Source organism: Numida meleagris, chromosome Z (genome assembly GCF_002078875.1).
Source record: "Numida meleagris isolate 19003 breed g44 Domestic line chromosome Z, NumMel1.0, whole genome shotgun sequence".
Taxonomy (NCBI): Eukaryota; Metazoa; Chordata; class Aves; order Galliformes; family Numididae; genus Numida; species Numida meleagris.
The window spans coordinates 64,685,815-64,712,450 of record NC_034438.1 but is presented as its reverse complement, the minus strand read 5'-3'; the positions used below and the strand labels follow the sequence as shown (position 1 = coordinate 64,712,450).

General features: G+C 41.2%; 1 protein-coding gene across 3 annotated transcripts in view; it reads left to right on the top strand.

Annotated features, from left to right (window-relative positions):
• PLPPR1 (phospholipid phosphatase related 1) overlaps window positions 1-26,636 on the top strand; it is a 132,962-nt gene that overhangs the window by 88,201 nt on the left and 18,125 nt on the right. For all 3 annotated transcript variants that reach the window (XM_021380460.1, XM_021380462.1, XM_021380461.1), the window contains exons 3-4: window positions 10,761-10,949; window positions 23,039-23,171. In XM_021380460.1, the coding sequence (XP_021236135.1) occupies window positions 10,761-10,949; window positions 23,039-23,171 (322 nt within the window). The remainder of the gene's footprint in view (window positions 1-10,760; window positions 10,950-23,038; window positions 23,172-26,636) is intronic.

The window sequence follows — 26,636 nt, the reverse complement described above, 5'->3', positions numbered from 1 at the left end:
AGAAAGAAAGAAAGAAAGAAAGAAAGAAAGAAAGAAAGAAAGAAAGAAAGAAAGAAAGAAAGAAAGAAAGAAAGAAAGAAAGAAAGAAAGAAAGAAATGATCTTGTGAAAAATATAGGGAAAAACCTTACTTATTAATAATAAAATAACGACACTGCAGAGTTGTTTGTTAGTTTGGATTTGGAAGTTAATGTCGCGTTAATGCCCCCTGCTGATAAGCCTTCAAAAATCTACTTTGGATTTAAGGAGAAGCAGACATTGTGCTCAGTAGTTAATAGTACTGTGCATCAATACTTGCCTTAAATTAAAAAAACAAATCCATCATACATCTCACCATAACTTAATTCAGCTCAAATAAATCATCTTGCTTTTAAGTCTGCTCCATAAAAAAGCCTATGATATGAAAATTAACAGAAAAAAAATCTTTACAATTGACACACATGACACCCTTTCTACTGTTTGTTTCACAGAAAGGATAAAGTGAAGTGCTATAGCCACATAGGAACTAAATCTTAAAGGAGAGAAGGTATCTTCAAAATTCCATAAAGAGAGCAGATAATTATAATGAAATATGGCATGCCAAAATGAAGTAATTGTGGAAGGTTGAACAAACGTATTACCGTTCAGGTTAAACTACAGGGAGCTAAATGATAGGCCTTTTCATGGCTTTTATTATCTGTCTTCTAGCTAAGAAAAGATATCATTAGTATTGATTTTTATGGACTCTTTTGCATTTGCCAACATGAGTACTACATGATTCCATAAAATAGCTGGGGATTCATTTCCTCACGCTTCAAGCCACAGGGGAAGTGGTTTTCCTCCACTGTTAGTGCTTAGAAGAACATTGTACTTCCAGTTTGCAGTAACACCTGTGGTAGTAAGTCTGAACTGTTTACCCATTCATCTCACTGCCTGTCTAAGCTACATACAGTCTTGTGCAAGTGTCCATAGCACTGACTCACCACCTGAAGCTCATAGACACATCCACCCCTATATGCATTCCCTCTGAAGAGAGCGAGGAAACCTGTGTTGTCCCCCTCAGACAAGAGGGAGCAGTGAATTTGGCCTTTCACATGTAGTGCCCCTGCAAAGAGGCTGCCCAAAGGCATCCCAGCTCATCAGGAGTGTGATGAATGCAGTTGAAACAGAGTCAGGGTGTTACAAGATGAAGCACTGGGCCATGAACTCCCTGGTGAAAGGTGGGACAGGGTGGGAGTGAAGTATCGCCAGCCCCCCATGGGTGTCAGGTCTCAGGTATTCTGCAGGGATACCCTTTCCAGCTCTGCTCCCAGTCATTATCCATAGCTTGCACAAACATTGCTATTTGAATACAGAGATTTGTGTATTTTTCTCATCCAGGAGGAGTTTGGGTAGACAGTGAGGGTAAAAGACTGCTGCAGCTCATAGCCATGAAATGGCATGGGCATTTCATGCAGCACAATTACATATTTGGCATATTTTGGCTAGTGTGAGGTAGTACTGGGACATCAATAGAAAAGTGTATGTGGGAAAAGGTGGGCAATTTTGTAGCATTAAAGCATTGATTTTTATCAAGGAGAGAAGATTTATTTCTTCTGTGATAGCTGGTCATCAGCCTGGGTTTTAAAAAATAGATATCTCCATCTCTTGAATTTTCACCACAAATGAGGAGTGCACTGAACAAGTATGATATGTAGGATAGAGAGTGGATGGCAAGCTGATATTTATGTCAGTTTCTTAGATGATAAAGACTGTGTCAGATCTCAGTGATCTAGGAAAATTTGTCAGCTGAGGTTTTTTGACAGGGCAGTATTATGTGATGCTTTCATGTGATATGGCACCATGTCTCCTCAGAAGCTTACACGTGTTTTGGTGTTGCTATCAGATAATCTATCCCAAAGGTTAAAATGCAGACTAGTGTCCTTGTTAGCAGCCTGTGGGGCAGGCAGCCAAGGAGTCAAGGAGGTTGTCATTAGTTTCCATAAGGATGAAGGTTGTTTTCCAAGCTCTTCTCCCTCTTCCTGCAACGGCCCCATGTTTCATCTACTGCTACAACTCCCATAGGAGTTGCTTTTAACAGCTGCCTACCCCATCGTGCCATGGGTATTGAGGTGGTCTTCCTCCTATCTTCTTAGTGGCCCCAAGAGAATCAATGAAGGAGACAAAAATAAAAGCTGTTATGAACAAACACATCTCTAACAGAAACTGAAAATAATACTGGTGGTCATATACTGCTTAGATTTTTATGTTATTATGAAGAACTATTAACTTCAAAAACAGAAATGCCAGGATAAAAATATGCATTTAATTAATAAGAGTAACTCAGGATTATAGGCTGTAGTGGAGCTCCGCAACAGGAGTTCAGAAATCTGCCAGCTCTGCATCAGTCTTCCAATACACTGGACTCAGTATCTCCAGTTATTCCTGTCCTACATCATTACTTGGGCAAATGGAAGAATAATTAATGCTTTGGGCTTAGTTTATATTCGTGTTCAGACCTTGGGTACAAAAGAGCTATTATACCATTAAAATACATAACACAACATGCGGTTGGGCTTTCCTCCTCCCTTTAAGTTGACAGTTTCAGCCTGTGATCCATGGGTCACAGTTACCTGCCAAAAAATAGGCTTAAATTTATTTCATAAATATTCATAAATATTACTGGCAAAACATAAGGATCTAGAAATTAAAAGGCTGAAACCTTGCTTTGAACTGAGAGAGCTAGAGTGGGTAGAATTGCACTCAATAATCAAGCCTCATATTGAGGTTCAATTGATTTCCTGTGTACAAAAAAGTTATTCCAGTTAAAGAACTTTTATATATTTATGTCTCCATTGCCTCTAGGAGTTGTGTACTGCTTTAACACAGCTAGATTTGGAGAAATCTGGCTTCCTAATATAGGTAAGCTCTTAGGTAGATTCGCATCTCTGTAGTATAAAAGGAACTTGTAGCAGATATAAATTCTCCAACGATTGCCATAAAAAGGAGGCTGAGATTGTTTTCAATTGTGTGTCAGTATATTTAGAGACTACTGTAATCTCACAAAAATTTCTTTATTGAAATATATTAATTAGGAACATGTAAAGTCCCTTTCTTGTCTCTGAGAATGTCTTCTTCAGGCTTATAAGTTATACCTAGTCCGAACTTAATTAACAAAATGGTAAAATCAGACGATTAATTCTTGAAATGGACAAGTAGGAAGCTCTGTACAGATCAGTCTGGTTTTTACACAGCCCCAGCCTCAAAGGCCCATGTATGCTGTTAGCATTCTCTGAGATGCTTTCCAGCTTGTGTCACTGTGCTTCGGAGTAGTGGTAGGTCTGATAGATCACTGGCTTTTATATTTATTCAGGCATAGCATAAAATATGTAGTTATTCTGCATGATTAAACCATTCACTTAGAATTACTTTACTACGAGGGCTGCTCTGAAAGAAATGCTTCCTATTTTACATTGTTGGCCCACATGACCAGAGGTGGATATTGATCATATGGCAGCAGAGGTTGAACCTTCCCACCCGTTCCCATTACATTTTGTTGCCATGTAATGGATGGCAGCAGAGGGGCAGTTTGACAAAATGGCATCTGACATGGAAGAGCAGCTTGAGCAAAGGTGTGGAACTGAACTCCTCCATGTGGAAAAAAATTTCTACAACCCATTTGTAGTTCAGAATTTGCTAAATCTAATGGTGTTACTATGCTCTTTGTGTCTGTTGTGGTTTCCAGGGAAATAAATAGAAGGCATTATACTTTCAGAGCAACCTATGTATTAGGTGGAAGTTCAGTGTAAGTTATTCTTGCTGTCTCCAAGTATTAGTTCATGATACATTCCTCTAGCAGCTGTGACCTTTTTTTTTGTAATATTTTATTGAACAGTAAAAATGCTTTGCTGCATCCAGTCCCTTTGCAATCTAAGAACTGTGTGGTTGGCAAGATCCTTGGCATCCATTTGCAACCATTATTTTGCTGTGGTCAGAGACTTCAAGGGCCTTTGCTGAGTGATACACTCTCCCTCTTTGTGCAGACCTGGATGTGCTACAGAAATACCAAGGTGAAATCTTTTAAGGCATGTCATTTGTGATAAAACAGTACAAAACAGATGCTTAACAAACTGCTGTAGAGATGGAGGCTGTTGTTGATCCCTGAAGAGTTTACAATGCTATCTCTCATTAATGCTAATGCGAGAAATGTACCTATTACCCTCACACCTCAGCTGGAGAAGAGGCCTTTTAGATGCTAGCACATCTGGATCAGATGGACTTGTAATTAATTGTTGTCTCCATCTTCTTTGTTATGTGTAGGGACAGGCTTCTCTGAAGGCAGCTGTTTAACTGTTTCCTTTCCACTGTATTATCTACAATGTGAATATTTAGGCCTGTCTTGGGAAGTTACAGTCAAGACTTCGTCACAGACAGTTTCAGGAGTCCTACAAAAATATTTAGAAACATACCATGAAAATGCTTCTCTCAGTAATTGTTGTAAGTAAAATTGTCTTCTAGTAACAAAAATACAATTCTTCTGCCAGTATTTGAAGGAAAGTGGATTGTTTAAGAAAACAAAGTCTTGCAAGTGAGATGATGTGGGTTTTTTCAGGTACAAACACTGGAATTAAGAAATCTATGCCAGATGAAGGATCATTTCACCCTTGGGCCACAGATAAGTAAAGCTGGCACTTAAATGAATATTCATGACCCCGGCACCAGTGAGTTTCAGGTTTCACTCTGATACTTCAGGAAATCGTCTCAGTAATTCTTAGGTGGAGACTTGGTCTGCCTTTATAGAAATGTGCAAGTGAGTACATCGTACCCATTTATAGAAAGGTGCAAATGGGTCTTTATAGAAAGGCACAAGTTTCACAGTGCTTGGGATTGCTTTTAGTTGCCTGTGCTTCTGACACCTTCTGCTGCAGCATCAGGACTGGAAGTGCTAGAAAGCATGGCCAGGGTGCCTGGGCTGAAAATGGTCACCGTCCCTGGGCAGAACAGCCTGGGATATGCTGGTAAGTGTTACTGGTACTGTCCAGCAGAGAGCAATGACACACTCCTAACAGTTTCTTCCAGCAGTAAAACCGCTGGGAGTGCTATACACAGTGAACCTGACTTCACAACATACCACGCTCTTACCAGCTGGCACAAGAAGATGTTTCAGTCTTTGCCTAGCAGTGGGTCACTAGAGCTGGTTCAGAAGGGAAGGTGCAAGTCTGCTTAAAAAGGTTGGAACTATGAGCCACATGTGTGTCCAGAGCTGAAAACACTTAGGCAAGTTTGTATTGCTCTGCTCATGAAATAGCGAGTTTCATTTTATGGAATGAAATGCAGTAAAGCTTGGTGGAAACAAACAAACTGAGGATGGGCCTCAGTAATTATGTGACAGACTATCCAGAAGGGAAAATCTCATGTGAAGTGTTTGGTTTCTTTCAGAAGGAATAGAAATGTGGTCTTTTATGTTGTCATTTATGTGCAAGAATAGTTTTCCAATTATCAGTCACACACATTAAAGGTATTGTAAGATACGTTATCGCTAGTGTGTGGAAAGGCTGATAAGCAGAAAGAATTTATCTATTTATGTACAAATATGAACAGCACTTTTTTTTTTTCAAATTAATTTATATGGATTTGCATTATGATTTATACAAGTGACAAAGTATCTCAGTACACATAGCAGAGGGAAAGTTTTGCAGTGGCTGTTTGCTTGTCTTGCAGGATTGTACAGCCACGTGGTATATGAGAAATTTTTATAACCACTTCCTTTTCTCCCTCAATTTCTTGGTCCCTTATTAAGTACTCTAGGGAGTGTTCAGTTCAGGCTGATCAGAAAGCTCTGCCTCCTGCTGTCAGCTGTCTTTTTCCATTAGTCTCTGTCTTTTGCAGCTTTATGTCTCTCTCCAAAATCGAGCTGGCCTCTTGCTTTCTTGTTTGCAAAGCAGTAGCCCCTTTTGTGCTCACAGCTGTCTCCAAAAGGTGCTGATCCTTTGAGTTTCCAGCTGTGTTGAAGAGTTTTGTGGTAAATGAAGAGAGTGTATGCAGTCTGGGAATGGAATCCTGCTTTCTGGAATTAAAATAATTCTGTTTTGGTTTTTCATCGGTCTCTGAGACATTCTCACAGTGCTAAAGTGAAGGGGAGGATTTCTGGATGTGTCCCAAAACCCCGGGATTAATGTACCTGACTCACGTTTCTTACGCTGAGGATTCTCTTTCTTTGTACTTAGGGCGCGCTGATATAATTATCACTTGCAACAAACAATTACAGGTTGAAAGAAGATTGCATGCTTTGCTTCCTATTTCTTGGACATTTAAAAAAGTATTTTTTTTTAATTTCATAGAATTCTCACAATTTAAAGAATGCTGTGATTGGTAGGTCTGCAAGGAGAGAAGCAGTGCAGGCAGGCTTGTAGGGAGGTAGAGAATTTAATGGTGTGGTGAGGGACGGGTGTTGAGTGAGGTGCTACAGAATTAATCCACTTAAATAGCTGGCTCTGGGGGAAAAAACACAAACCAATTGAATCCACATTGTCAAGCCTGATCTAATGTCAAGCAGTTTTTAAATGGGGCTGGGTCAGACACGTGGTGTGTTTCGTTAACAGCACCATGGGCGAGCTTCTGCAGAATCAGGATCTGAGCATACATCACTGAGTTTTTCATGTGCAGATTATTGACTAAACGAGAAAAACTGAGTCCAACAGAATGATAAATCTTGGCTATGCCACAGGCTCCACAGTGACCTAAGGGCACTCATTTTATCTCCTTCTGCTTTTGTCCCTTCACTGTAAAATGGTGATAAGAGCATTTTCTCGCCTTACACTGGAGTCCTTACGATAAACATTAAGGATTATGATGTGCTTAAATACTGTGTAATGAAGGCCATTAAGCACCTTAAACTCTTGTGTTCCTTGGTTTCTATTCTGAACCGAATTACTGTTTTTTTTTAATTTTTTCTTGAACTCCAGGAAATGCATCAATAAGGATTGATAAATAAACCTTGCAAAATGTCAGTGCTGTGTTCCGTTTTCTGAATTATGTAACTAGTTGTTTTCTGTCTTGTCAGCCTACCCGCTCTTCCTCATCACTTCATTCAAATACCACAAACCTTAAAATAAGGAGAAAAGGGAAAGTTATCTGCTACAGGCTCATTGTGGCTACAAAAATCCAGGATTTCTGCTCTTGTCATTTTAAGTCCTAGCTTATCAATTGAAAAAGTGGGTGACTAAAGCTGATTAGGGCATCTGTGATTAGTAAATCAAAACAAAAGAGCCACTTGTTGCCTCAAGAAATAAACATGAAACCATCACCAAACAAAAAGGAAAAGGGGAAGGAAAAAGAAAAAGGAAAGGGAAAAGGATAAAAAGAAGCTGCTGACAACAGTGAATACTCAACATGAAGCACAGGACCATGCCACACAGATGGTCAAGTTTTCACTGATTGTAGGAGCAGCCAAAAATTTTGCTCATATTCATGGTAATAACTGGCCGTTCTTTTCTGTACCTCACATAATCCCCTGTCATCATGGGTCCATGGAAGGATGTGTTGAACAGCAGGTCTGATTTCTGCTGTTTTGCTGTTGCTGTTCCCCTGAGATGTCCAGCGTTCTCAGGACTGCAATCTCTTTTTGCAGATATGTTTTTATTTGCTTGTTTATTTCTTTTCTCAAAAGATCAAAACACAGAAACTGAACTGTGAACAGGATTTGATTTATTATTGAGGTGTCTGTGCTGCAGGTCAGTACTGACATAAGTCAATGGAGTGCCATTTTATATGCAGGAGATGTTTTCATGCAGCACTGAGGCAACATGTGGCACTGGGAAGGTCAACTGCTGCTAGAGAGTACTTTCTGGATAAGTGAAAGATTTCTCCCACATAAAACAAACAAAAGCAAAAGCAAACAAACAAACAAAAACCCTCAAAAAACTTTTTTTTCTGAAAAATATTTTTTTCCTGTGCTATCCAATGAACGGCTAAAGTTCAGTGCTTGTTTTCGCCCTTTTCCAGTGGCAAGGGAAAAAGCAGCTCCCATTGAACTGCCCCTTTATGTCATATCTATCTCCTTTTATTTTATACACTGGCAACCTAAAGCATTTCTGAAGGTGTGTTTGGAACAGGATGGGTGGGTCAGGTTACTACTGACAGCCCTGGTTGTGTGAAGAGCTGGAACCAAGCTTCAGTACCTCTATGCCCAGGTAGTCTATTGTGTTTATGTCTACATCAGGCGCAGTGGTGATAGTGTCACCGCCTTCCTCTGGTGTTAATTTATAAAATTAAGTTGCCCAAAGTTGATCAGGTAATCCATAGTCACACAGGGAATTAAATTCTTGTCTTCTAATCCCTTAATTTCAGAATGGTGTTTGTTTATAGGAAATCCCACTGACTCAACTAGGATGCTCTAAAGGTCTCTGGGAAATACTTAAATAATAGTATCTCATTTTACACTTGTTAGAAAAAAAAAAAACACTGGAGCAGGTACTGAGTTTTGAATATAAGAGTGAAAGGTGAGCAAACAAAGGACTTTTTCAGGTACACATTTTAGAAATGAAATACTCAAGCAGTTCATTCTAAATGATCCAGATGAAGCAGAAAAGTACATTTGCATACACACCTTTAGAGATGGCTACCACATAGGACAAAATACACAGGCTAAATCCTTTGAGATTCCAGCCTTCCCCAGTGGTCCAATCTTCTCCAAAGGACCCACTACTGGACATAGGAGAAATATGACAGGGAAGGACTGGAAGAGAAATGCCATGTACTGACTGTACATTTGCAATTCCAGAGTTTTTTGGGATGTAAAAGTTACTAAATAATCAGAAGAAAGCAAAAATCTTCAGGGAACAAACATTTGATTAACATTTTATGCTTATGTGCTACATTCATGCTATAAATCAGAGTGGGAAAAGGAGAGAATATGTATATATTTATGCATAATTAAATAAATATGTGGAAATAATTATGTGGATTCCTGGTTTCTTGAGCTTCTAGAAAAGAGTAGGTTCTTTGCCTATAGAAATTACATTTGCTACCATAATTCTGCGATCAGCAGAAACTGAAGTTTGAATCCATACAGCTAGTTGATTGAGCTAAGAACATTAAACATACCATGCTTTATTTTCCAAGGGGTGATATTAATCTATGGCCATGGCTTTTAGAATCTGGAAACAAAATTATATTGTTGATTTTGAAGGTTAAGAGTGGTGAGGAGTTCAGAAGCACTCTGTTTTGACTTCACTTTGGTCTGCCTAAGTCTGTACTACAGCTTGCCCAGAGAGTCTATGCAATCTTCTGCTTGGAGGTCTTCAAAGGCCACCTGGACGTGGTCCTGGCACCCTGCTCTGCGTGTCCCTGCTGCCTCTGCTGGGACAGATGGACCCAAAAGACCCTGCCAGCCTCAGCCATTCTGGGTTTCTATGGACTACGTTCATGAATGATTTTTCTGATTTCTTTTTTTTTTCCTAATTTTGGCCCAACAACTACCCAAATATTCTTTGCTGGCTGTCACAACCCATTGCAAGGTTAGGTCAGAGATGTACCTGGATAGACTGTAAGTTTGTTTTTGAGAACAAGATCTGTTCTTACAGTAATGTCACAGTAAAGCAGTTTTGATGCACAACTTTTGAAGGGAAAATGCTACAAACTTTGGAGTTTGGTCTTTCACATTTGTTTTTATTGATTTTTTTCCTAACGTACAGTGAAGGAACTTCTGTGTTTATGGTTATAGTTGTAGGAGGTCCTACCCTCTGCAGTGACTACTGTGAATCTTATCCTATAATTGTCATAATATACGATCAATATTACTGCCTTTGTAAGTGATGAGGATTTTGACGTGAGGTTTCTCTTGCAGTCTGTCAGAGAGTGAGCAAGAATGATGAGTTAGCGCATTCTCTTAATTGCGAAAGGTTAGATTAGTGACAGCCTTGCTGAGGCTGGTTTGAGATGTGTTGGGAAGCTGCTGCAGACATTGATATGGATCATACAGAAAAACGGCGAATGCATACAAAATAGTTGAGCTTTTCCAAGCAGCCCAGTTAGTCAGCAGTAAACTACAAAATGAGACAAGGAAAGCTCTTTATGGCTCATATTTGTAAATGTGAAGATGCAGACTCAGGCCAGAGCCTTCTCCAGAGGTGGTTGTGATGGAGTGGGGTCGGCAAACAATGCGGAATGCTCCCAGACAGCTGTCTGGGGAGACAAGATTACCAAGCAGTCTGCTAAAGCTTTCCTAGTAAGCAGCAACTGAAGGGCAAGGTGAGGGCTGGAGACAGGTTTACCTCTGGATGAGCCTTCATCTGACCCACAGAGGGCTATTCTTGATGAGAAGAGAGTGCGCATTCCCCGTTGTGGGCTTGCAGCTGCAGCAAGGGAGCATTTTGGCTTTAGCTTCCTTTATCCCTGTAACAATCCCTTCCAGCTCCCCACAGGGTTTAGCTTGCCACTTTCTGCTCCTGCAGTGCTACCCCTTATCCTGCTGGCTTTCATTGATCGCCACTGCCACAGACACTCACATGCCCTTTGATGAAGTAGCTGTTGAAGCTCCCACCCCTCCACAAGCTGCGTTACGGACCCACTTCTATCTGAGACGTTCATTAGTGTCATTTGCCAAAAGGTTTATGTAACAGATGTTGCAAAGCAGCACGCAGAAAGGCATATGCACACACACACACACACACACCAGCATTGCAAAGACCATCAGGGTGTCGATGATGGGAGGATTGTCTGCAGGGCTGGAGTAGCTCGAAGGCATAGCTGCATCTGTTAAAAAGCAACTAATGTCTCTGTGTCACCATGCTGTATTTTCAGCTTGTCATCATGGCTGGGACTGTTCTGCTTGCCTACTACTTCGAGTGCACCGATACTTTTCAGGTGCATATCCAAGGTTTCTTCTGTCAGGATGGCAATTTGATGAAACCATACCCTGGAACAGAGGATGAGAGCTTCATTTCACCTCTGGTGCTCTACTGTGTGCTGGCTTCGACTCCGACAGCTATTGTAAGTATAAGAAATTATTTGAATTCTCCACTGCTGCTCCATAAATAACAGCAATAGTCCTGTAATATCTCTGTCCCCTTTCCTCTCTTTTCAGCTGTAATTGATTTACACTTAACTGGGTCTCCACTTTGCCTTAGTCTAATATGATCTTCATCACTTATCTCCAGATGTAATTATTCCGAGGTAATCACAAAGCAAGATTGAGTGGTAGAGCTTGTTAAGCCTGCTACAATAGCTTGCCCACTTCAGTGATTAGTTGTCAATTGTCTGGGCTCTAGAGAAGCATGAACGCAAAAGTGATCTATTACTGGAAATAAAGAAAAACAGGATAATGTAGGGGAAAAACGTGTGCTAGAGAGGCAGCACATTCAGGATTAGTTGCTGCTATAGTAAGAGGACTGTTGTAGGGTTTTAAAGGACTTAGACAAGCGGAGAAATGCTCAGTGTTGAGAGAAGTATGAAAGCTCTCTTCTTGGTATTTCAAGTCTGTTTTTTGGCAGCCACCTTCTCTTAACTATTTTACCTGACCCAGCCAGTAAACTACATTGTATCTTTTCCAAACACCTGAAAAAATTCAATTAACTGCTACATGCAATTCCAAACTGGTTATTGTAGTCACTAATTAGTAAAAAAATTAGTAAAAATTTGCCCTATTCAATTTTTCTGTGCAGAAAGTTACAAATTTCACCAATAGCTTATTTTCCTTATTTGTAATTACACTGATAAATTCCCATCACACTACATCCTTCAAAATTATGCTTCTTTCTCCTTTCTTTTCTTTTTTAATCTTTAGTATTTATTAACTTTGCTTTGTATACCTCTGAAAAGTTAATTAAAACCATTCATTATATATTTACTTGTGAGAGGTAAATGCTGGACCACAGTCCATTTCAATTATTAGTCTGTAGTAATATTAATGAATGAAATGGTGTAACACAGGACTTGATAAGAAATGTGAAAGATATCTGCGTAAGAGTCTACAGTTTTTGTCAAAAGAAGACACTTTCTGAAAATGAGTGGTGATTTCAAAATGATTTATGTCAGGAGCTTATGAAAATCCTCTGCAGTAACAGTGTTGTTTTCTGTATTGGAACTCAGTTGCTGCAGTGATAGATGGTTCGCAAATGAAAAAATAAATGCTACATTTCTCCCTAGTGACCTTCACAGTAACTTTCACAGGCTGCACTTTTAAAGTGAGTTTGAGTGACACTGTTGTGTCTGGATGCTGTGACACCGGAGTTAGTGGGAGGACTGTCCCTTGTTTCAGTGATGTGTTATTTAAAAAGCTCTTTTTTTCAGTCGGGTCTTCTTTAAAGTCTTGCTCTGGTAAAGTTGTCTACAAACTTTTCCAGTTTTGCTCTGCTGGGTCAACATTTCTTTCATATCAGCTGCCCAATAACTTTTTCCAAGTTACTTATGAACAGCTGGTTTTGAGTCTTCTTTGGGCAATGAACAGTGCTATTTTTGTAGTTCCCTTAGTCTTTATAAAGCAGGAGTGAACATCAAATGAAGGTTTTGTGTGCAGAGAACCTCAGTTAAAGGGCACTGTGGAGCTGGTGGGTCTGTCTTGCACACCGTAAGCTGTGCAGAGATTATAGCTTTGGTCCAGAGGTACAGTAATCACACTAAATGATGGATCTGAGGTCATAAGCTCTGCTCCTAGGGTTATGCTGTACTGCTGAACAGATTCTACTGCTTCATCTAGAGAACACTTGGTCTGTGTCAGTGCAGAGCTTTTTGCACCATGCATTGTTGTGATCTCTGTGTACAACCTCAAGGAGATAGTAGATCATGCTTCCTGGATAAACATTTTTATTTTTATTCATAGTGTATTATATATTAATATGTAATGTAATATTTTGTTTATATTATTGTGTTGCAATATTAATATATTATTTGATTGTTTTCTGTATAATTTCTTACTATTGAGCTAATTCTCAATAGAGCAGATGTCAAAGAGATCTTCTGTACTCACAGGTCCTCAGCACAATGTTTTTGTATGAGTAATTTCACTGTTTCTGATACCTATCTTTTTCTTAGAGACTTTCCCCTCCTTGCAGAGTGATTTCAAACTTCTACTTTAGTTTATACCTGTTTTCACCTAGTCTTCTGCTGAAGACTGAGTTTTGGCAATGATTGTTAACAAAAAGCTGGTAAGTGAGATGGAAAGTGAGCTCAGATTCTGCATAAGCTCTGTCCCTGCATTGCATTGCTGATCAAACCACTGTGTGTGTGAATATGTGCAGCTATGTCCAGATAGGTGCTGCCTGTTGTTCAGACGGTCTATGTCCAGGAAGAGGCTTCTGATGCAGGTGAACATCCTTAAACATCCCAGAATTTTCAGTAAAAGGAGTAAGTGTGGCCATTTCTATTTACACTGTGATGACTGTAGTCTCCCCAGCCTCCTCCCCAGTATCCCTTCCCTACCCCCTTCCCCCCACCCCTAAAAAAAAAAAAAGCAAAAGAAAGAAAGCACAGCTGTGTTTTGTAGGAGGGAATTTTGCATGCACTGCGGGCTAAGCTAGTTTCACTCTGTGCACTTTGTTCTCAGGAATAATCACTAGCAACCTGCAGCTCCAGTAGGAAGGACTGACATAAGTACAAGGTAATGCCAGTCCTTTTTTTCTTTTTCCTTCTCTGCAAGGCACTATTGTTTCACTTCCTGACAGCGAATTAGTTGGTTTGGCTAAGAGGATTTATGGCAGCGAGTGCTACGTGCATATTGCCCTTTCTCTGATACCTCATGACAGGAGGGGAGTTGTTAGGAGCCCAGCAGCAACTGGGAAGCACTCTCAGTTCTGCTTAACAGCCTTTCTGGAGCCATGGAAAATAGTCCAGGAGTCAGTTCAAACACACTCAGATGAGTCACAAGCAATGTCTAAGTGCAGTCCTGTGTGCAGAGCTCTGAACAAGGCTCCAAGCCCTGATTTTAGCATAGATGTGACGTGTTAGAGTGCTTGAAAGCCAAAAGGGAGCATCTTCATGAATGTAATGGTGTCTCAGTCGTTTGGCTGTGACAGAGGCCATGGGGAAAATGAGTGCATGTATTTTACAACGCATCTCAGATGTGCTGTTGTGATTTGGTACCACTGTATGATCATTTCCCTGCACTGCTATAGCAGCAAAATAAATGAGACCAGCCTGTTTTTCTGCTACACTGGGTAGTTAATCATCATACATCAGAATTACAAAAGTCTTTTAATGCTCCTGGTGATAACCTTTTAGTCTCTGATAATGAGAGTTTCTTGCAAGGGGAGATGCCCGAGTCTCATGGTGACACTGTTAAATAAATTAAAATCATGTATGCCTGACTCCATTCTCTGAAATGCATTTTTCTCTCAAATGTTCCACTGAGAATAGGTCAAATGCTTTCATCTGCCTTATTCATTTTTAATTCTCAGAGTGTGTTGATATTAACATCTTTGCTACAAAGCAGTAGGGAAATGGTGATTTTAATGATAAATTGCACCTGAAAAAGGACAAACTTGTTTTTCTTTGTAAATAAACATTTTATTTCATATTTAGTGGTTTGTCCCCTGAAACATGCATGCTCAAATTCAAGTAGTAAATTATGCTGTCTCTTTATTGCTAGAGTAGAGATTCCTACAGTCCTGACTGTTTTAGATTGTGCATGTTACCTGTGCATTCTGGCACCATGAAGAGCTTCACGAGGAAAGAAAGGTGAAACCATTCCTGTCTCATAACAGTTTTTTTCAATACCCATCTTTTCCTCAGAGACTTTGCCCTTACTGGTGGCTGATTTCAGTTGTGATGATGTTGGAGATTGGTTATTAAAAAATTGCTGCTTCCAGCTGTCTTGTTTTTACAATGAAATGGGTATAAAAATGCTTTCATTCTGTCTTAGTAAACTAGAATGAGATGAGATGGGATGGAGTGGAATGGCCTGGAATAGAACAGTTCAATTGGAAGGGATCTTCACTGACCATCAAGTCCAACTGCCCGGGCAGTTCAGGACTAAACAAAAGTTAAAGCATGTTACTGAGGACATTCTCCAAATACCCCTTGGCCGCTGACAGCTATGGGGCATCAATCACCTCTCTAGAAAGCCTGTTCCAGTGTTTGACCACCCTCACAGTAAAGAAATGTTTCCCAAAATCCAGTCTCATCTTCCCCAGCACAGTTTTGACGCATTCCCACACGTCCTGCTGTCAATTCCCAGGAGCAAAGCCCACCACCTCCCTCTCTATTTCTCCTCCTCAGAGAGCTGCAGAGAGCCATGAGGTCACTTTTCAACCTTCCCTTCTCCATACGGGGCAACCCAGCTGTCCTCAGCCTCTCAGACACAGGACATGCCTCCCAGACCTTTTAGAAGCTGGGCTTAAATCACTTTTCTCCTTGACAGTCATGGCAAGTACTTGACAAGAAGCTACCTACAAAATATGTGGAGACAAGGAAAGGGGAGTGGCAAGGAGAAGGAGGAGGAGGAGGAGGATGTTCATCTCCATATCGTTGTGGAAATAACACAGAACTTCAGTCTTTGCCTCATCCAGTTTCAAAGGATAAAAAGTTCCAAACTGTCAAAAAACTACTGTTGTCTTGGCCTTAATACAGCCTACAGCAACATAACTGCTCATTTAGATAGCAGACAGAGATCTTCAGATGGACAGCTCCTCTTTTGGTGATTGTAAGTACTTCAGGAAGGATGAAATTAGCAAGAAAATGAATGCGGTTTTTTTCGGAGTTGGGGGGTCTTAGGATGCAAACCCTTTTCTGGAGGTAAGCGTAGCACAGACTTTTTACTCAGCTGTCTTCCTGGTGATAGGGAACATAAATATTAAAAGCAGCTTGAAAGTAGAGCTTGAGTTCCGCGATAGCAAGTCTGGTGAATTTAAAAGTTATGTCCTGCAGGATCGTGTTATGCAGAGCCTGAGAGAAAGTGTAATATTTCAATGCGCTGTCAATTCCAAAATAAGGAGGGGTGGAGTATTAGTACAGTTTGGAGCAGAATGTAGTTTTGCCAATATGAGAATTTTACAAAAATAATGTTCCAGCTGGAAGAAGTTGCGTTGCATAAACATAAAGTTTTCAAGCCATTTCCTTAAAAACATTCTGGATATCTCAAGCATTAATTTGTGTCCCTCAAGGCCAGTTCTTCTGTTACGAGGTTACTACAAATCAGCTAATCCGTCAGCTGGTACAAAGCCCTCATTCCTGCATTCAAAGCTGCTTTTTGCACTTCTCCATCCGTTGTGATTTGTCTGGCCACTTGAGAGGAGAAGAGAGGCTTAGGAGCAGGCAGCTCCCTGAAATGAATGCTGAACTGCAGCAGAAAGCCTCAAGGGTGCAGTTTTTCATTTCCTTGAAGTAGGATGGAAAACGCTGCTGCTGTTTTCACGCAATCTTTTGTTTCTTTCTTTCTGTTTCCAGGAAGGAGGTGGCAGCTCCTTGTAGCTGTTAATGGGCCAGTGCAATTAAGTTCTGCAAAAGAGTGTTTCTTTTAAGATAATGTTATTGCAATTGGTCAAACAAAATGGTGGTCCAAATATTCGTTAGAAGATGAATTATGATGTTAATCTTATTTGTTAGAAACAGAAGGAAACTGTTCCAGCTTCTCTTTAAACTTTACACTTGCCTTCTAAATTTCAAAAACATTATCATTTCAGTTGGTTTTTCTGTTTTCATTACCATCTTCCCTCTTTGGCTTTGGTGTAGTACAGCCTTTCTAGAAGGGAACCCAGAGAACTTCTGCGGTGTGCTGAGTTCCTTGCAGCTGCTCAGCAGCAGATGCTGTAAAAAGCAGGAACAGCTCTTGCTGCTCAGAGCCCGGTTGCAGCGGCTCTTCCCAGCCTTTTCATGCAGAAGTCCCCAGGCTGTGCGAGCAGTGGTGCAGAGGGGAGCACATGGACCCCTGCGGCAACCTCAGTGCCTGGAGTGTCCCTCGTGACTTGGTAAGGAAGGTATGTCCTTTTCCAGGGAGGTGTATGGCCCAGTGCTTGTACAATCTTCTGTCACGGCTGGCCTCCCTTTCTGCTTAGCTGCAGAGGGGGAGGTCATCTTGAGGATGTTGGCAGCTCCCGCCTTGTGCCTCGGAGTGGGCTGGAGGAAGAGCCTCATGGCTTTGCAGGTGTGCTCTGGGTTGTGGCCTCACTTTCTCTCTTTGAGTCATGTGACTGGCAACCTGGGACATCTAGGAGTGCGGTATGGGTGTGCCCATGACTCTAAATGTTTGTGTCCTGGTGTCATACACATCATTCACAGGACTGCATTAAAAGGAGTGGGGCCAGTAGGTCAAGGGAGGTGACCCTCCCCTCTGCTCTCCCTGGTGAAGCCACATCTGGAGTACTGTGCTCAGTGCACAGTTCTGGGCTCCCCAATTCAAGAAGGACAGAGAAGAGAGTCTAGCAGAGGAGCACAAAAATGATTGAGGCCTGGAGCACCTTTCTGATGAGAGAAGGCGGTGGAGGGGGGAGGGGGGAGGTCCTATCACTGCTTCTAAATATCTAAAGGGCAAGTGTCAAGAGGATGGGGCTGGGATCTTTTTGATGGTGTGCAGTGACAGTACAAGGGGCAACTGGCACAGACTGGAACAGGGGAAGTCCCATCTGAGGAAGAGCTTCTTTACTGTGAAAGTAACAGAGCACTGGGACAGGCTGCCCAGTGAGGCTGTGGAGTGTCCTTCTCTGGAGATATTCAAAACCCACCTGGATGCTTTCCTGTGTGACCTGCTATAGGGAACCTGCTTTAGTGGTGGGGGTTGGGCTGGGGAATCTCCAGATGTCTCTTCCAACCCTACAGTTCTGTGATTCTGTGATCCTGGATAGTAATAACTACACCTTCTTTCTCTGCTCTAACACTTGCAGGTGCTTGTGTTGCCAGTGTCCCACAGGACTTGGAAACAAGCCCATTAATCTACTGGTTCTTGAGGAGTACTGCAGAGCTGTGGGAAATTTATGTTTTTGATTATACTGAAGTTTCAGAATCTGATTATTTTAGACAGATTTCCCACATTATCTGTTTTTTAACAGAATGAGCAGGCACTTGTGTTGGTAGGCAGGTTAGACACCAAATTATAGATCTCAGCTGTTTTGACTTTGAAGGAATGAAAGAAACAAATTTTCCCTTCTTCCAAAAGAACTTTTTAAGAACTGTCCTTTGGTGTTTTCGTTGAACAAATAAAAAAAAGAAAAAGAAAAAGGGAGAAAGGAAAAACAGAATGAGATAATAATTGAATGTAGATTCAGGTTTTGTTCTTAGCAAGTTATGGTTGAGCCCATTCTGCATTGTACAGAAGAAAGGATTGCTTCATTTCCTCTTCCAGGTATGCAAAATTTAGCATCAATTCCTGCCCACTACAAAAGATCAGTTGAGATGGTAATGACAAAGTTGAGAGCCTCCCTCAGTCTCCTCCCCAGCTCACCCTGTGTGATTCTATGCTTTACATTTTGTGGTGCTTGTGCAAGCATTCTGCTGTCTAACTAATGGCAGGCGAGCCGTGAGCTTCTGTGCAGCACCTGGAGAGTGTCTCCCTACTGACAAGCAGCTGTGCTGATGCAGTCCTGAGATGCACTACAATGCAAAACAGGAATTACTGTCGGCCCAATTCAGGCCAGTGCTGGGCAAGCGCCTGCTGGAGCACTTTGTGAAGGTCACTATTCAGTGGACAGGCATGCTTTCCCAGGGAGAACTGTGTGCAGTCATTTTGAAACTGGCTGATCAGGGTCCCTGTAACCCACAGTTGCTTGTGTTCTCTGGTTTTGAGTGCTCTACACATAGTTTTTCTCCCACCCTGTACCTTCTTCATGTCTGCACCTCCTCTTAGTTGCTGTTGGGATGCTGCAGACTTGGTTAATTTAATTCTGTCCACTGTGACAATAGAAATGCTGCCACACACATTCTTGAAATGTCATGCAGCTCACTGAAACCAGCCCGGAAGTTAGAGTGATGATGCTGTGAGACCCAGATACCTATTTATTTGCTGCCTGAGATTTTTCTGTGTAATAGTATGTCCCTGGATGTTGTTTTCTTTTATAAAATGGTGTTAATGTTGATTGACTTTTATAAAATGGTGTTATTGTTGATTGAGGATGCTGTTAAACCAAATGAGTTGAAAGATTTTAAAACTCATGGAAATCAGAATATTGTAATATATCGTCTGTACTTCAGAGTGAAAGGAGCGAAAATCTTAAATCTTCACCCAGCCTTGACTGCCCTGACTACACCATCAAGTAGTTAACTTCCTAAATGGAATGTATCTCCTCAAGGCTCCCCACCCTCACCCACAGCACAGTTCCTGCAGGAGGGATGCTGCAGGATGCTGCTGTTCTGGAATATCCTGCAGGCTGTATCCCAGATTCATCCCTGGACAGCTTTTCTTAGTTCATCCCTACAGAAACAGCTCCTTTTGATGTTTACCTCTAATCCATTTTTAGAGTGCAATTGTGCAAAGAATCATTTGGCGTTTGACTGTGAGCTCATCAGAAAGTGCTGTAAGAGCCAAAGATTAAAAGAAAAGACAAAAATCTCATTTCCCTTTGAAAGCAAAATATTGTTCTGATGTTTAAATTGATAATTAAACAAATTAACAAGCAGTCATCTATGCAGGAGAGCAGGGAGGATTGAGTGCTCCCACTGCGCTGAGAAGTCTAAAGGGGAAGGTGTGGTATGTCACTGTCTGAGGTGTTGGTCCACAAGTTGGAGGACTGTCTTTTCCAGGCTGTGGCTGCACGCGTTCAGATCCATCATTTACAAAAGGCTGTTGATGAGGAAAGTGAGAGAGACCATTTATTCATCTCTTTGCTAAGCAGGAGCCAGGAAATAAGAAACATGTGCAGCAGAGGTTTTTGAGAGCTGAATGTTGAGGAGCAAATTCTGGGTGACAGTGCCAGAGATGGGAAGCAGTAGTGGAGTGGAGGAAATTGAATGAAATTTTCTCAATATACAGATTGAAATCAGCAGAGGAAAAATGACTGATCTCGGAAAATATTTCTGATTTAGGAGATCAGTGCAGTACTTTTACCTAGCAGTAATACTGTGAGTAAAAGAGTCCAAGCATAGGCTCAGTATAGTTCATGAATTTGAGAATAAAAGCATATTGTGACACTACCTTAGTTTCCCAATTGCACACCCCACCTCATGCTGCAGATCACCTGGGCTTTCATTCCCCATCCTCCAATGCAGCTTTCTTGCCATTTGTACCTGATAATTAAATAAGTATGATACAGCAATTAATAAACCTTGCGTTGTTTTCCAAAATTGAAATAGAAGTAGTAATTTGGGGTTTTTTTCCTTTGTTTTTTTTTTTTTTCCTTTTTCCACCCATATGTGTCAGCCTAAATTTATATTTCAGATTTAGAACTGAATTGTACCTGTTTGTGTGGTGCTGATTCTGTTCCGGCAGATGCTGACGTACTTCACAGTGTTAGCGATTGATTCTGGGAGGCCAGCTTGACAGTGTCCACATGCAGCCAAGTTGCCCATCAGGTTTTAAGTCATGAAAATCAGTGAAGTTACTCATCCTCAGAAATGCCTGGAGAAAAAGTAAAAATCACATTTCTGAGCTATGCATTCAAATTCTCATGGCTAGATTAGCTATCAGAACAGGTGCCCAGGCTCAGCATGAGTTTTTAGAGCTCAGCAAGGCCCTGAATCACTTCCTATAGCCCACATAAAATGTATAAGGAAATAAAATCCTCAAATTCAGGCAACTAAGTGCAGTGACAGGGGCAGAGCCATGAGTATAGTCCAGCTACACTGAATTAGCTTGAGCCACCGCACAAATACAGTGCTATTAATACATACCTGGAGACTGTATTAAACTGAAAGGAGTGGTCAGTTAAAAAGTCATATTTTGCTGTGCTACAGGAAATCTGGGATAGCTCTGCTTAATCAGTGGAGGGAAGCTGAACAGATTTATACCATGGCAAAATTTACTTCTAAGTCTAAATGGAACTAATCTGTCTACCTGAGTGTCATGTAGGAGTGTGCAAGATGGCCACGTTCCTGGAAGCCAAGATGAAACTGAGCCTGGAAAACACTCAGTCAACTTCTGATGAAAAGGAACATTAAAATGATGTATTGTTAAAGAAGGACTATGACTATGTCTTATACCTAACTCTCATTTGAAAAGTTTAGGTTATTTTAAGTCAGCTTTCTCATCTCCTCACAGACTACAATTTCCTCAGAGTGTGAATTCTCTCTCAATGTGTGTGTAGTGCCCCAGGGAGAGAGGCAGAGAGGCAAGGCATTAACTCAAACTTCTCAGTATTATCATAATTCAGATAATAAATAATTTGAAACAGTGTCACTTTTAAACTGCTTTAGTGCAGATGGTCTGTTTCTTAATTCCCTGCCCCATAGTTAGGGAGCTGAGCTTATTGAACTGCTTGCCAATTCTGTTAAGAGCAGATGCATTGAAACGAGAGAAAGGCAATATTTCAGTGTGGCTCCCATGCATTGGCTCCTACCCCCCAGATGCCATTATTGACATACATTTTACAACTACATCTCTCACCATCAGCAGTTAGAATTTGTAAAGAGGTTGAGCATACTTGGCTTGAATGTCAATAATCAATAAGGATGCTCATCTGGATTAATAGGGATAAATTTTTGCCCTTGAAACAGCATACCATTCCAGCCAAGTGAGCTCGGATTTGTTCCTTGAGGTTTGTGCTAATTTTGTGTCTGTGTGCATGTATGTGCACACACTTTAGTAATAGCTTTCTTTGACTATTATGGATTCCTATTGTGCGCCTTATAATAACTGTCTTTTAATTAATTCATTTGGGTGCTTTCTTTTTAAAAGCTCATTTCTCCACTTCAGTGTGTTGTTGTTCCCCCCTCTCTCCCCTCAAAGGACTCTCATTGCAAACTCTGTCTTTCTAAACTTCAGTTTCCCCTTCTGAAGCCTGCAGACAAATCATGATAGGTGAGGTTGGCAGAAGTGCCAGCTGTGAGTGGACCACTGCTGCCTCTGAAGCCTGTGAGCAAAATCTGCCCAGCTTTAGCAAGGGCAGACATACTTCCGTGCAGCAGAATTAAATTAATTCTGAGCACTTAGGAGATAGTGATCCCACCCCTATGGGAAACAGCTATCATATTTCATTAAAAAAATGAATGTTCTGTTCACAAAACATATATTTACTAGACAAGAACCGTTAACGTGAAGATCAGTAGATCCCTGGAGATTTACATTTTGGTGTTTTAATAAATAAAACAGGACAGACAGTAAATAAAACAGATCAGAAATCATCTTGTGGCCTTCATAGTGCCCTCCATGTGCAATCTGTGGCTGAGTGGTTCAACTATGGTGTAAAGAGCAGTGACTGCATCCAGCCTTCCTCGTGGGAATTGTTCCAGGCATGTTCAGCTGTACCATGACACCAAGCCAGGCTATGCAGGGAGCCATGCAAGCAATGTAATGTTGTGGGTAATTGCCAGTGCTGCCTTCATATCCTGACAGTTTTTACTTGCTTAGTACTAATACAGCATATGACCTTCAAAATGTTCAGTGACCTCAAGAGTTTTGTGACTTCTGACAAGTTTCCAATGGAGGGCTGTCCATCTAAATCTCTTCCTAGCAGTGGCAAGATCTCTTCTGCCTTTGTGGCAGACTCAGACAAATGTACTTCTAAGAAGGTGTAAAAACTGTAAAGAATATCCAGTGTTGTGAGGCTTGCTGGTAGAATGCTGGAGTGGAAGTCTGCAAAATCAGCTTCCGCTTTTTCTGCATGGAGAGAAGCTTTCCATGTGTAAAGCCTGTCCTGTCTGTAGATTTTAAGTGCTAATCCCAGGACGTGACAAATTCTGTGTTCATTGTAGTAAAATAATTGCTTCTGTGATCCACAGTAATGGTAAAGCTTTGTTTTTTCCCTGTATCCCAGAAATTAGTATAAGAAGACCTAAAATTTTGTGTGTCTTGCCACTGAACGTGAGAACGGACGGCCCTTTTCTTGGCTTGGACCTGGGTCACAACAGGACATCTCAACTGAGTGGTGTAGCCTCACTGTGGAAGTGCAGTGTCCCAAAACACAGCGGTGTGCAGTAGTTTCTGTGGGCTGGAACCAGACACCCATGTTTCAGTATTTGCTTGTGTCACTTCTAACCTTCTGCTTCTTTCCCTTTCCTGTCAGATTTTTATTGGTGAGATATCCATGTATTTCATAAAGTCAACCAGAGAAACCCTAATCATTCAAGAGAAGACTATTTTGACTGGAGAGTGCTGTTACCTGAACCCACTGCTTCGAAGAATCATACGTTTTATAGGTAAGCATCTTTAGCACTGCAAATTTAGTTCCTGTTTGCACCAAAACGGAACAAAAGATCTTAATGATCTACAGTGCAAATTTAATTAAGCTGTGAAATCTTTGCAGGTAAATTCTACTTTAGAGGAATAGTCCCCCTCGGGATTTGCAAGGTAATGTTTGAAATGTGCCATATCATGCTGTCTGGGCCTGGTTTATATCCTGTTCTGCTGAGCTTAACGCTTCTTCTGGACCCTTGAAGAAAGGTTATGCCAATCAAATCCTTATATGAATAATTCCATCATTGCTATTCTGTGTACAATACCCATTTTACTTACAAATCAGTGCTCAGCAGCCCATCTCTTTAGCTTTTTTTTTTTTTTAGCTCTAATTTTAACTTCTATAGCTCTGGCACATAATGTTCAGCTGAGCACGGCGTAAAAAAAAACCCAGAGCCCACTTATAAATAGCATTGATATTTTTATCCTGTGTGGGGTTTTTTTAGATATTGTATTGAGTTCATTGTTGAGAAAACAGTGAAGTAATTCTATCAATAAACCATGTGGAGTTTACTTCCTATTGTACTTAAGAACCACTATGCCCTTTTCACAAGATAAGTAGAAAAATGCCAAGGAGACCTCGCTGAGGTGACAACCCCACAGGTCCTTTTGGGGCAGGGATAGGAACAGTGTTGCAGCTTAGTTTCAGCCCTGGCACTGGCAGCGAAACTTACTATTCCCTGAAGGCTTCCTGATCCCAAACTGAATGGACAGTTAAAAACTGAGTTTTAAAGGCAGCAGCTGAACAAAAAGTTGAAAATACCTGGATCGCTTCTTCCATGTCAATACTGATTTCTTGGGGAAAAAAAGTGCTGGTGTAACCGTGGTGAAGGGTGCGTGGTTTCCACAGAACATGGCCCCACCTGTAGGCTTTCATAATCAGCAAATACCTGCTGCAAAGGATGAAGAGCCATGGTGTTCTTTCTCACTCTCCTCTCTCTGTGCCTCCTGCTCCATGCACAGAGATTAGGAAGTGAAATAGCTTCTTACCTTCGCATACACTATGGTGTATGGAGACAAACCACCTGTGGTTCTTTATCCACGCCTGTCCTGTGTGCTGCTCATTAGCACAAAAGACATTAAAAATGAAATACCCTTGAACTTCGGATAACCTCTAGGATATATTGATGGATAGTAAACTGCCATTAAGAGAAAAGCAGGGTACTGGAGTCCACTGGCCTACTCGGGGCTGTTTGGCTGTTGCAGCACATTCAGCATGTTTTGCAGAGTCCTAATCAAATATTCTCGCCTGCGGGATCAGTACTAAAAGAGGTTAAACTGTGGAGGCTATGCACTTGCTCTGTATGTTTTCTTATAATTGCACTTTTCTGCCCTGCTTTCACTTAAGCTAGCTTTATTCCAAGGCATTTCCTCTACTGTTTTGGTAGAGGAGGAGGAGGCAATGATGATACAGTGGACCCTTAGAGAGGAGAAGGATATGAACCTGCTGAAAGAATCAGTCTTAGCTTTGCATCTTTGTTTGTCTTCCAGTGAGAGAGGAAGTTAACCTTATTAGAAATAGCTTTAAGTGCTGGTCTCATTTTAAACTACACTGATTGTACATTTTTGTCAGAAACCTCCCTGCCTCTGCAGGGAAGTGAGAAAAGCAGTCTGCTGAAAATTGGGTGAAATCATTTATGAAAGGAACTAAAAATAGCTGTTCTTCTTTTATTCAAATTCCAAATGCATTTGGAAACATGAAAGGGGCTGGCCAGATGCTGCCCATGCTGGAGCATCAGGGAAGTTAGCTTCACACAGCTACTCACTCCAGAAAGAGGTTTACCTGGACGCTTGGCTGTGGAGAGACAAACAAGTTGCTCCTACATGGATTTCCTTACATGGGTCTTTTCTTGCTAAATAAGAGGGCCATAAGTAGCAGAAATAGAGAATAGGCTTTCTCCCAAGATATCCTAGCGAGTGGTCTGGCTTGTTACAAGGAAGTTTGCTGCCAGTTCAGTCTTGATACAGAATTATTTGAATACTGAAATCTGGTTGTCCTTTTTGGCCCAGATGTGGGAGCAAGAGATGTCAGTGAGTACCTCCAAAAAGTAGTAATTGAGCTCTGTTGAATACTGCTTTATCTTTTAAGTCATCACAGTTGATATTACTAAAAAGGATGAGAAATACCCATCATTGTGCCTGGGTGCTCATGTCTAAGGGAAATGAACACTGATTTCAGAAAGGCACATTACAGAGAGCTTTTGAGAGCTACAGTTCCCAGATTTTAGAAAGATGATGTTTTTAGACCATCCCTCACTCCACAGCTAGGGATGCAAGGAAAAGATGGATTTTTAAGAATAGTGGACTAAATTTGCTTTCCACATAACAAGCAGAGAGTTTCAGGGTATCTTTAGTGGTATGAAAGGTAGGCACTCTTGCCACATTATCACTGAGGGATCTGTTGCATTTAATTGCTAGACTTGTTCTTATTCTTCTCTGGCTTTTACTTCATATATGCACAATAAGGCACTTTTTTTGTACTCTGGTAGTGGTGCAAAGAATTAAACAAAACCAAAATCCCACTGCTCCTCTGGGATGTTCACAGTGCCTCATGATTCTTTTCATTCACGTTCATACCTTGCCTGCTATGCTTCCTACTTATTCTCTCTTGTTTCCTCGGGCCCTCAGCAGCTGTCTGTCCTACAGTTCTCTCCTCATTAGTTTCATGGGGACCTTGACAGTTGAGCTTTAACTTAAATTCCCCCTTGGTTCTTTGTCTACGGAAAGGTGGACAAAAATTTCTTCTTTCTCCCTGGCCCAAACATGAGTTCTGCATGTTTCGCCTTTTGTGGTGAAAAAAATGCCTCTCAACTTCTTTCAGTATATATCAAGTCCTTTAGTGCATCCAAGATAGGTGAAAACTGCTGTGTTCCTGTATTTAGAAAATCAATTCCTTTATCAGTGAAAGAAAGTTGTTTTAGCTTGGAAATGTCAGACTTTGATATATAGAATCATAGAATCATAGAATTAGCTAGGTTGGAAAAGACCTACAAGATCATCTAGTCCAACCATCCACCTACCACCAATAACCCCACTAAACCATGTCTCTCAACACTATATCTAAACATTTCTTTAACACCTCCAGGGACGGTGACTCAACCACCTCCCTGGGCAGCCCATTCCTGCACCTGACCACTCTTTCAGAAAAGTAGTGTTTCCTAATGTCCAGCCTAAATCTCCCCTGGTGCAACTTGAAGCCATTCCCCCTCGTCCTGTCACTAGTTACAAGAGAGAAGAGGCTGACCCCCAGGTCACTACAACCTCCCTTCAGGTAGTTATAGAGAGCGATAAGGTCTCCCCTGAGCCTCCTCTTCTCCAGACTGAACAATCCCAGCTCCTCATAAGGCCTGTGCTCCAAACTCCTCACCAGCTTCATCGCCCTCCTCTGAACACGCTCCAGGGCCTCAATGTCTTTCTTGCAGTGAGGG